General features: G+C 41.8%; 1 protein-coding gene across 7 annotated transcripts in view; it reads left to right on the forward strand.

The window, feature by feature from the left end:
• Window positions 1-4,035, forward strand: part of LOC137173071 (partitioning defective 3 homolog) — a 355,263-nt gene extending 351,228 nt beyond the window's left edge. For all 7 annotated transcript variants that reach the window (XM_067577768.1, XM_067577762.1, XM_067577765.1 and 4 more), the window contains one exon: window positions 647-4,035. In XM_067577768.1, the coding sequence (XP_067433869.1) occupies window positions 647-1,064 (418 nt within the window). In that variant the 3' untranslated portion in view covers window positions 1,065-4,035. The remainder of the gene's footprint in view (window positions 1-646) is intronic.
• The last annotated feature ends 8,023 nt before the right edge of the window (window positions 4,036-12,058 follow it).

Below are 12,058 nucleotides of genomic sequence, written 5' to 3' on the forward strand. Positions count from 1 at the left end.
GGAGGCATGCATGTGTGTTTTGTTTGTTTTTTGTATGAGAGATAATACGTGTCTGTATCTTGGGCCGTCCTGTCAGTGTAGGGGCTGGCAGGCGGACCGAGGACGAATAGAAGGCGGTTAACGCCGTGAGGCCTGCCATTACTGTGTCTGTGCTGTAAGTGCACCCGTCTGCAACTCCAAAAAGGAGTTAAATGGATGAAAGCAGCTATTTTTCTCAAGGAGGTTTTAACATTTGTGTTTGTTTACAATGTGGAACTAATAGTCCTGTGGGTGTTTCAGGCTTCCTCCATTTGTTTCCTGTCTCTTTCATGTCTCAGTCTTTATGTCACTGGATTCAGTGTAATCATGCAGGAGGCTATAACACATCCCTCTTTGCTCCACTCGTGTTGCTTTCAGTTTTTTTAACGCGATGCCACTACCACATCCCCTTTTCATCTGACAAAATGTGAAAATGGCCACACTCTGCTGAAGTGCAGTTTCTTTTGAAATCACCTTCAATAGTGCTGACCCAGGGGCCGCTGCAGAAAAAAGCTATCTTTTCTGAGCAGAGTTAACTGCTATTCTCTTCTTTTCCCTTTAGATTCAGGTCCTTTTTAAGGTGACTCAACAGCACGATTGACCTCTTTACCTGTCTCTGTGTGTTTAGGCAACCTCGAAAGAACCCCAGCACGGCATCCCAGGACTCATGGGACAAGGTGTACCTGCCAGCAGAGGGCTTCCAAGCCGCCAAGGAAAACCCTCGCCACTCCGGCAGCCACGGATCACGTAATGGCTACCTGGGAGCGTCCAGCTTTAATGCCCGTGTCCTCTTAGAGACTCAGGAGTTGCTAAGGCAGGAGCAGAGGCGCAGAGAGCAGGAGGCCAACAAGGGCAGGCCACTTCCTCCACTCGAAACCCCCAGCAGCAGCACCTACGACCACACTCAGGCCCCAAGCTCTGTGCCAGTGCAGGCCCCACCTCAATCCAAGGGCCCCTACAGACAGGACGTACCCCCGTCCCCTTCTCAACTGGCCAAGCTCAGCAGGCATCACAGCTCAGAGAAAGGGAGGCCGTTTTATTCCTGAGAGAGCGACAAGGAACTGGAAAGAGGATGTTTTGGGAGATGAACAGGGAATTATACAAAGAAAGCAATTAATCTGTTTTTTTAAAAATGCTGAGATACAAAGATTTTTATGGGAATGTTGATATAAAATGTTAATATTTAAAAAAAAAAAAGATTTTTAATGATATGAATCATGATCCTTTTTAGCTTTATGAAAAAGGAAAGGTTTGAGATGTTTATTGTTTAGCATCTATGTGTATAAGTGCCTTCTAGTCTATTGATGATTCACATTTTGTAGGCAGCAGCCCCATTTTTTTTTGTTCATGATCTGCAGCTCTGACCCATCCATCTGACACATTCCACACAGCAGACATCACAGCAGAAGGCAATACGTTTCCAGGCCACTGCTGCATCGCTACATCTGCCAGCAGTCTGACCTAAACATCATAAACCCAAGCACAAGACACGGCCCAGGTTGTTTTTTTTTTTGGAGTTTTGCTATTCATGGGGACTTTGTCAAGCACTATGTGTTAATGTACGTGTGTGCGTAAGTGTATGTGAGTGTGTGGAGGTTAAGCAGCTTGTGTGAACTGTGGAGTCACAGCTTGGGGTTTTTGGCATGACGGCTCACCCCTCACCCCCCCCCTTCACTTCAGAGAAACATCCCTTTTCGGTTTCAGATACTCAGAGTGTGTATCCTCCTTCCAACCCTCTCTTGTATTCAGTATGATAATCCTAAATTCTCTCTTCCCCTCTGCTGGCTGCTTTATCTGCATTTTTTTTCTCTTCACATTGTCACCCTCACCATACGGCACTCTCCATGAAGCAAAACAGCTTTAGATCTCCTTTGTTCCTACCCTGCCCGCCCACCCAGGGAATCCAGCAGTATAAACGGGGTCAGGTCTGGGCTATTAATTATTGTACCTCATTATAAATGAATAGACCCCTTTATGCGTGTGTGTTTGTTGTCATGCGTGGCGAGGAGGAAGAAACAGCGACCTTTCCGGTGAGGCTATGGCCCCGACCTCGCCTAGAATGATTTGGCTATAACTGAAACCCGCTGGAGCCTGAGCTGTTCCTTGCTGAATATTTCATCGGGGTGGTTACACGGGAAACCATATCAGCTCTGCAGTGGGTGGCCTCAGTGTGGGACTGCCTATCTATCGCCCCGATACAATGGAGCTGATTTTGTTTTCCTTTCATGATTATGTCCATTGATAGAAAACCTCTCGGGAGCTTTTCAATCAATAATTAGTGGTGCATTTTTAAAAGTGTGTGTGTGTGTGTGTGTGAGTGTGTGTTCTTGTACTTGCATCCTTGTGAGAAGGAGAGCATGAGTTTCAGATGAGAGCGAGGACTTTTGTGCAATGGAAGGCCTTTTTCTTGAAGGGCAAATCTGAGGAGTAGTTTTTGATTTCAAGGTTAAAATAAGGTTTAGATTCATTTTAGGTCAAGTATTAATGGAACATTATGCTTACTTGCTTCCCTGCTGAGAAACAGTGTGTTTATTTGTCTAGTAATTGTAAGGCAACAGCCAGCAACCAGTTAGCTTAGCTTAGCTTAGCACAAAGACCAGAACAAAATGTTGAACTGTACCTTTAAGGTTCAAAGAATTAACAGATTTACAAAATTAAATGACTTTTTGTTTACTTGATCCGATTTTTACAGTTGTTCATGGTTCATCCATAGTTATTCATAGTTGTTTAAATTAAACATACCATATAACATACATTTAATTTTCCAGTGTTGTAAACAAGCAGAAGTCCGTACCAAAAATGGTGACGTTTTCTTCCTTCTCTGTTTCATTTTTAAACCTTTGAGGGAAGTTATTTCTGAGCCAAATGAACTCCTGGGTTTAAGATTAAAACTGGAATTAAGATCATGGTTACTATTAGACGTAGAGTGTAGGCTACTAGTAGGATCTAGAGAAATATTGTAGTTGAGATTCTATGAGAGGTTCTTACAATTAAAAGAAAAAAAGATGCTGGTATCTGTGTTTGTGCTTCCTCACACATACAATACAAGGAGATGTAAAATACTTGTATGTTTGTTCATCCACCAATGTTCCAGCGTGCATGTGTGTAGGTGGACATGTGTTTAAGTGTCTGTGAATGCTGCCAGTTACTGGATGCTCCAATATGTCTATGAATATGTCTTGGCAGCCATGCGTATGAACCACTTGGCTGCTGAGTGGGAGAAGAGCAGAGGAGTAGGAGGGAGAGAAGATGGGAGACCTGACCTTGCAGATGATTCAGTCAATGGAGTAATCACAAGTATTCCTCTGGGTCTGCAGTACAAATAGGAGGTTACGGAAAAGGCTGCTCTCACTTTTGCAGTCTCTTCTTCTTCTCTTCATTTTCATCCTTCTTCTGTCTGTCGAGTTTCATGTTTGTTTGTTTGTTTTTTTCTGGGGCAGAGTTAGACTGGGTTTGGTTTGTTAGGGTGAAAGTGGCAGTTTGTGTGTGTGTGTGTGTGTGTGTGTGTGTGCGTGTGTGTACGGGTGCGTGTGTGGAGGAAGGTTACAGCAGCTATTTCAACTGATGTTTCCATTTGTATGTGTCTCATCATGAACTGGGGAAGGGTTCAAGTGCCTGCAAAATCTAACGAGTCCCCCCCCCCCCCTCATATGCAAATTTGATAATATCCCATAATTTCACGTTTATTATTTGTGTTGTGTAATTAATGTTTGTGGGCCGCCTCTGTAACACATGGTTTCTTCCCATAAAGCTATTGTTTCAAGGGATTGTTTTTTTTTTTTTTTATCCTGGGAGAAATGAGAAATATATTGTTGTTGTTTCATTGTGTTTTTATGACCATCCCTCATTGTGTTTTATTATCCACAATATGGTACTATGGTGGTGACTAATATGTAAGCACAGTGCAATTTTCCTTTTTACAACAGTGTATCATTAAGGACTGTTTCTGCCATTCTCTGTACATACAATATCAACTTTTTTCAAAGAATAAATTGAGGGTAGTTTCAATCCTTGTAACAATAATTTCCCTTGATTGTCTCTCTTCAACATTCACAAAAGGTTTCTCTTACTGATAACACACTAGTGAGATCATTTAAGGAAAGTAATGAATATCTTATTTTGCTATCATACTGCAGTTTATGATATTGCTGACTTCAAAATTCAAAATGAAACAGTTCAAATTGGTTATTATCTTTCAGAACTACATGTAGTTAGTTGAACTACAGTAAGATGGCATACTTTAACTAAATAACTTGTCTTTTAGTCATCTGGTTGCCAGATTCTTCCTTATGCCTTCAACAGCTAAAAATAAACTTTAAAAAAATCAGGAATTTCTCAACAGTTCCTCTCACAACTGAACCAATGTTGAATCAAGTTTGCACCCAAAAACTAAACCTCTGCAACAGCTACAGCTATATTGGCACTAGTTCAAAATGTGGCTCTCACATGTGTTGAAGCGGCTGTGAAAATGTGAGATTAAACCTTCCCTGTCTCCCCATCTCTTTAATCTCCATTCTTGATAGGTCACTGTAACGCCTGGCCGGGAGGTTTTGCCTTGAGCTGGCTTAACTTCTAATAACATCCTGTGATGACTCTGATGGGTGATAAAGACAATAGTCAAATTTATAATGTGCAACTCCCGGGGAAAGTCAGGTTTTAGAAAGGGCCGCGCTGGCCCAGCATCACAGAACTCCTGCCAAATCTGTCTTCATCCTGAGGAAGGGAGAGGTCTTTAAAAGGATCCGTCTGGTCAGAGAGGAAATATACTAGAAAGCACATGCATCAGGGATAAAGACATCCACTCGTGTATATATCACCTTTGGGGATAAGGATAAAATTAAGGTGAAGAGGGAGAATACTGGAAATTCGCCCAGACTGTGAAAGGACAGAGAGAGGCCTTAACCCTGAATAATACCTCAGGGGGGAGTTTAACTCAACTCTGAACATCCCTGCCGAGCTACGGTCCATTTCCTTCAATATTACCTTTGATTGAGTGTCAATAGAGCAAATGGAGAGAAATGATCCTGTGTTTGGTCCAGTCTGCCTTTTACAGTCATATGCTTTTTAGAAGCCACCAGCAGTGTTTCAGCGTTCACCCTGGTTACAAAGTATAAGCTTAAAACTATATGTTTTTATAGACAGAATTCTTCCTTTTAAGTGGCACAAGATGAGGATGTCATCATTTACCACTTTTGTTTGTAATTGCAATGGAGCCCTGTGTTATCTTGATAGGATTTAAAGTGCATGAAACATCTCACATTATTTCATTATATGTTGATGATATTCTTTTGTTATTTACAAAGCTGGTTTCAGTTTTGTGTAGTATATTTGAAGAATATGGGAGTGTTTTAAGCTATAAAGTTAACTTATCAAAGAGTATTATAATGCCAGTAAATCTCCAGGTTTAGACATATTTATGACAACAGATACCGTATAGTATGAAGAAATATTTTAGCTTTGATAGGTACTAAAATGTTAATTTTCTTGCTATATTTCCGTTGTGATTTGTGGAAATACAGACAGGATATTCTCATGTACAACAACATCATCACAAAACTGACATCGCAGACATAAATCCAGTTGACACATCTATAGACGTGATGTAAAGCCATCAAAACACAATAGGTTTCATCCCAGTATGATACACAGCGCAGCATGTTACCTAGTGGGTACTCTGCTGTATCAGCTTGCACCGTTAACACTTTGAGGCCTGGGGGAACAGTTAAGCTGTCTTTGGCCTCGCTCTGTCCGATCATTACTCACACTGAAAGAGCTCTACTGAGTCTTTAATATCCCCCTTTTGCATTCCCACCATCATAATACTTTATAATGAAAACCTTCAGTGATTTCCAGTGATCAACAGCAGACTCTGTCATTCGGCCAGTTTGATTTCATTACTCCACTTTGTCCTCTTGACCCCTGCAGGCCAGACCAGTAGACCCCTGTGTTGGCGAGTGCAAGTGTGTTGATATGAGAAGCAGATGGGCTTCGTGTGAACTGCCGGTAGATAAAAATGCTTAGGTCTGGGGATATGGAAGATAACTTTTTTTTTATTTCAGCTTGGTGAGGCCTTAGTCGGAGTCACCTGTTTTGGGTTGAAGAACCTGCTTCTCCCTCTGATCCTCAATCTGCTGCCCCACTGGGAATTTAAAAGAGGAAGCCGGCTCTGTTGTAGGAAAATCTGTGGTCATAAATCCTGGCAGATGCGCAAGAAAAGCCAATTGTGGGAGGCTGACATGAACTCATGCACACACACACACACACACACACATACACATACCTGGAGGATCTTCCCCAAAGCTTTGGGCAACATCTGGTGAGTGTGTGTCTGAGCAGAGGCTGGTCTCTGTAATGTGTGGGTAGGGGAAGGAGGAGGACTAATGTCTTTCACTCTCTGGACCATGGAAAGTGGAATAGGCTTGTGTGTGTGTGTGTGTGTGTGTGTGTGTGCAGCTGTGAGGCAAAAGGAGTCACAGATGAACTGGCTTACTGAAAAGATGACCAGATGAGGAACAGAGAGAGCGTACTGCTTGTTTATGAGAGAGGCCTCATCTCCCTCTTAGTGGGACAAAATATAGCTTCAGCTGGAATCCAAGCACTTTGAGTAGCCAAATATTATGTGGAATTTGAGAAAAAATGTTTTAGGCCGCACCAGTTGACCTTTAGCAGCAGTCATGGATGTGATGTTGGATGAAGCCTACCAAACTTTTAAGACTGCAATAAATTCTAGGGACTCTTTTTTTCATTGCATATAAATGTATACATGTCATTTTTCCTATAACCCACATATTTTATAGTATGGAAGTATTGAGTGATATCAAATGGATTCAAGCTGTATGGTTGTAGTGTTTTTAAAAGAAAGAAGGTACACTGCACGGGTGATTCAAGGAAGTCATAATATTTGATGAAATCTTATTTTATCTCATCTTAAGAAACATTTTGCTTGACCATGAAATATGTAGCTTTTTCAAGGTAACCAGTCTTGATTTGCCAGGTAAAATATTCAATCTATTTTTCAACTGGGCAAAACAGCATATAATCAGAAATATTTTTCTTTTTTTATTGATTTTACCTGAAATGGTTAAAAGCACAGTCTCCACTGCAAATAAACATACATCTAAGTGGAAGTATGTATATTTAGATTTAAATCTACACAATTGGACTTCAGGCAGGTTGGTGCATTGTTATTAATAAAAATGACACTTGATTTTTGTAAATTCTTGAAATAAGTTGAGTGGGCTTGTGTGCAATGCAGTTTTTTCTCAGGTTTTCTTGGTCAAGGCCACTTCTGCTTCAATCACTGGATTCAGCAGAAATAGCGTCTCCAATCTGCACAGACGGATATGATGTAAATTTAGTCATCTGTCTATGTCAGTGAAGGTCCATGCAAACCATCAGTGTGTAGCCCAAAATGCATGATAGTGTGAACTGTACTTGTAAACTGTATGCACTGACAAACAAGTGTGAACATGGTGTATGAGGACATAAATGCAGTACAAACATAATATATTCGCCCCCTTTACATTCCAGCTCTAAGCAGAAGAATTCATATCTAATTAACTCCTAAACTGAGATGAATAATTATACATCTTATTATATATTAGTCTTCATAGTGGTCTGATTTCTATGCCAAATTCAAGAATTCTCATCAAATATTTTTTTCTTACTCTATTATCAGATGGGGTCACAGGTCACATAATTGAGAAAATCATTGATTGTGTGGCTATTTATTTGTTTCTATCATCAGCTGGAAGATCATAGCAGCCCACCAGCTTATCTACCATGATGTCACTAATCCCAGTGCACAATTAGGTCTCTTTGGGCCAAAAAAAGTCCTAACTAGGCTACAGTTGTCCTCTGACAGGCCTGCTCTTCCTGTGCCAGTTTAACCTGGGGCCCTTTCCCATCCCGCCACCCATGGAGCATCACACACTGCCTGTGACCAGCTACAGCCCTGAAGGCGACAGCAAGAGAGGACTTCCCCACAAATGAGGAGGAGCAATCAAGATAACAAGCTTACACATGTGCCATGACTCACCGCCTTGTGAAAGCTCAAGCTTGATGTTTTACTTGAACATTTTATTTACACTTCAGTGGAGTTTGAGGTCACCATGAAGCATGCAACAAAGTACATAAAAAAGTCTTTGGTTTTCTGCTTAGGTTATGATGCAACTTCATTACACAGAAAAATGGTTTCAGTAAACTCTGTCTCCTCTGAAGCCTCAGAACTGTTTGTGTAAGAGCTGTTTCACTCTGGTGTCATTAAGGCCTGTAAAAACTGGTGGTGGTGTTTGTTCTCGCTTGTATGACACACTGTTTCTGTGCCGTGAAGGAACATACAGACAGGCTGCCTTTAGCTGTATTACTGTAGAAACAGAAGCTTGTGGGCAACTATGGGGCATTCCCTGGTGGGCAGCGTTGAAGGTAATGGAACCTGTCATATTCCATGCTCTCACACACACACACACGCACACCACAGGGAACATTCAGGACCTTTTACTTTTCAAGTAGCCTGTCAAAGAATCGGATTGAAAACAGAAGGTGTTCTGAGGACTGTTTGATTGGCGACACATGTTGAAAGAAACCGTTAGGAATGACAGAAGTTTCTTTCCTAGCAGAGGGGCCTTAACCTGCCGTGCCAGATGGTTTGTTACACAGAACCATCTGAGAAGTTGTCCTTGGAAACTGTTTGGGAAAGGACAGAGACTTTCAAAAAATACCCAGCAGGTGATTGGATGAACCATCTGTCTATCACTGTTTTACCTTGTGAGGCAGCTGGATGCGCAAGATTATGAGATCACGTGAGAATCCTCATAGGATGCTGATTGGTCCAAACCACCGGTGGTTTGGACAAAAGCACATAACTTGAGGCATGACAAGATGGATTCTTGCATGATCCTGTGATGACGTGATCTCGCAAATCCAGCTGCCTCACAAGGTCAGAGGGGCCTTTGATTCCTCACAAAGTATCTTTGAGGCATCTGTCCTGCATGAAGCATCTTCTCCTGCACACAACGCTATTTACCCCCATTACTTTATGCAAGTCATGAGGGAGTCAGCAGAAGTTCACTGTAAAGATAAGCTGATGGTTTATAGCTGCACTCTCACTCACTCAGCTCGCGGGCAAGCAAATAAATATATAAATAAATAAAATCGACAAACACAATTTCATCTTGTTTTCATGTGTGGACAAGGAATTACACGTACTTGACCAGCTTTGAAATGGTAATGCATTGTTTGAAGTATTCTGGTAAACAAAGTAGCACAACAAATGCAAATATGTGCAGTGGTTTTGATCTTGTAATAATCTCTTCCCCCAAATTCAGGTTGTTTCTGTGTTTTCAACATCAAATAAATGAATAATTCTGCTGAATATCTACTTGTGTGATAGCATCTATAATTACTATTTCCATCCCTCTTGCTGGCTTCTGCTCTATCCACCTTTAACAGTAGAGAGTGATTACGGCCATCTGAAATGATTTCTGCCTTCTGACACTGAACAAAGACTTGTTTCCTCATTGTGAAACAATGGCTGTGTAGTTTGCAGCTGCCATTCTGCTCCTCCATACGCTAAATATATACAGCGCTGTCATTTATGCAGACATTCCATTTGTTTGCACTGACACACACACATTTGATCCATGTGTACTCGCTCTGCCTCACTGTCCCGCCAAATAAAAGACATGGTGCTCCAGCATTGTTCAGTATTTATGGATTTATGGATTTATACAGAACATCCCAGGCCACACGTTCTGCTGAAGGGAATAAAATGGCTCTGGCAAAGCGTCTCTGTTGAAAATCTACATGGGAATAAATCCTATAATCTCTCCCCAGTTTGCACACTAGACTGGCTGAGAGCAATTACTCTGACAAAGAAGGTTTTTTTTCCCCCTTCTTCCTCCTCTTCCTCCTTGCCTTCTACCATCCTCTCTGCCTTGTGTCAAATTAATCCTCTGAACTTTCCTAAAGATCTTCGTCTATTCCCTTTTTCTTCATGAGAGTGGAGCCACTCTCTGTGCCCCCCTCCCTCACAAGACCCCTCTTTTTTCAGATACTGTATGGCACTCGGGAGAGGAGATTGCCTTCCGAATGAAACAGCTGTCAAGAATTCCCAACGTCTCGATGCGCTCTCTCCCTCTTTGTTCTACCTGACCCCCCTCCCCGCCCCTCCCTTCCTCCCTCATCTCCCTCCTAACACACAACCCCACTCACTGAGAGAGAGCTACACAGAGGCCTTATCTGCTCTCGGTGGGATCCTCACAGGTGCTGAGTGATGTGAGCATGGGAGAGCGGGGGTGGGGGTCCTCAAGAGGAAGAGGGAGGCGAGGAGAGGAGGAGTAAGAGCCGCTTAAAGAGAGGAAGGATGGCGTTCCCTTTTTTGACAAGCAGGAGGAGGAGGGGCGGGGCCACTGCTGGCGATTATTTAACGATGGAGGGGGGGGGGGGGGCTTGACACCTGTGGGGGAGTACTCGAGGAGGAGGTGGAGCCTGCGAGAAAGGGGGTGACCATCTGTTGCAGTCACAGGCGATGGAGACGAGAGGCACTGAGAGCCTTCAACCCAGTCCAAAAATGTTAATGGTGTGCCGCTGATGCATATCAAACGCACATCTGCGCACGGAGCAGCATTCTCCTTCTGACTTTAAATACATGATTCATACCTGCTCCTGCATGGTTTGGATGTTTGTGATTAGCATTATCACCCTGGGTTGTTTTATTTTCTCCCCCACGTGATGCCAAACTTTCATTATTGTTTCATTATTGTATTATTGATTCTTACTTTAATTGACCTGGTAGCATAAATGCCCCCGAACCAAACAATCAATACCCTAAGTGACTCTAATTTTATTTTTGTTTTGTTTTGTTTTAAACATTAATCTGAATTTGATTGTGGATGCAGTGGAGCAAGGATGATGAATTGTTTGTTTCGCAATAGCTGCCATATGGCAAGGTTACAGGACTTAACTTTTCAAAATAACAACTGGGTTTAACTTATTGTACAAAGACACATTGTTCGTTCGAGGAAGGTTAGAGGTTGAATTATTCATCTGCATATCTATAGCTCCATGGTTTTACTTCTGCTGCAGCGTATATAACATTTGACACAGGCAAAGAGAAATTAGGAACTGATTAAGTTAAAAGGGAGGGAAAAATCAACCCTAAAATAACTATTGTACCCGCATGTCTGTGCCTATTTTGTTGCTTAGTCTTTCAGATGACCAGACAAACTTTTATTATATGATTATCCACCAACAGCAGTACTGTTTTTTAAATGAGGGGGAATAAGGCTGCAATAACAATTTCCCCAGCCACAAGGCATAACTGGTAAATGAATACATTAGATTCAAGTATATTCCCAGGTCACTGTTAAAATGCATTCTGGGAAATGTTATAAATCACTCGCCAGACCTATCTCCTGACAATTATGTTTATATACTGCTAAATTGTTTTCCCAGTGTGTTTAGAATGAAATGTGAACACATGGCGGTCTGTATTATGTTCACTTGGATGGATTTTTTTTTTTTTCAGTCAAGGAAGAGCTGCGTTCTTGTACGGCACACGAGTCGTACAGATGAGGTCGGGGTGGAAGGTTTGTGTACAAAGACAAGGACTTTGACACCAGAAACTGGGACTGACCTTTGGTTTAGGCTACCAAAACACTTTGGTTGAGGATGGGAATGGTCAAAAATAAATATTGAAGTCTTGCCTTTTTCAATATTTGACCAAAACTATAATCTTTTCCTGACTTTAACCAAGTGCTTGGACTTGTCTAACCACAACCATGCTTTAGCTGCTATGAGTGTATATAACAGGGGAAACACATAAAATATGTTGTCATTCAGCGTTTTGAAAATGCAAGCAGTGAAAACATTTTATTGCTTTGAAGACACATAGACTAAAAACATTTCCTCATTATGGGTGGAGGTGATCAGGGTGGATGGTGGGTGAACAGAGCGCAGGACTGAGACCCTTATGTTTCTGCTCTAGGAGACAGAGTTAGACTGGAAGAAGTAAAAGGAAATGGGAAAAGAAGAACACCTA

This window comes from Thunnus thynnus, chromosome 21, assembly GCF_963924715.1.
Source record: "Thunnus thynnus chromosome 21, fThuThy2.1, whole genome shotgun sequence".
Classification (NCBI taxonomy): domain Eukaryota; kingdom Metazoa; phylum Chordata; class Actinopteri; order Scombriformes; family Scombridae; genus Thunnus; species Thunnus thynnus.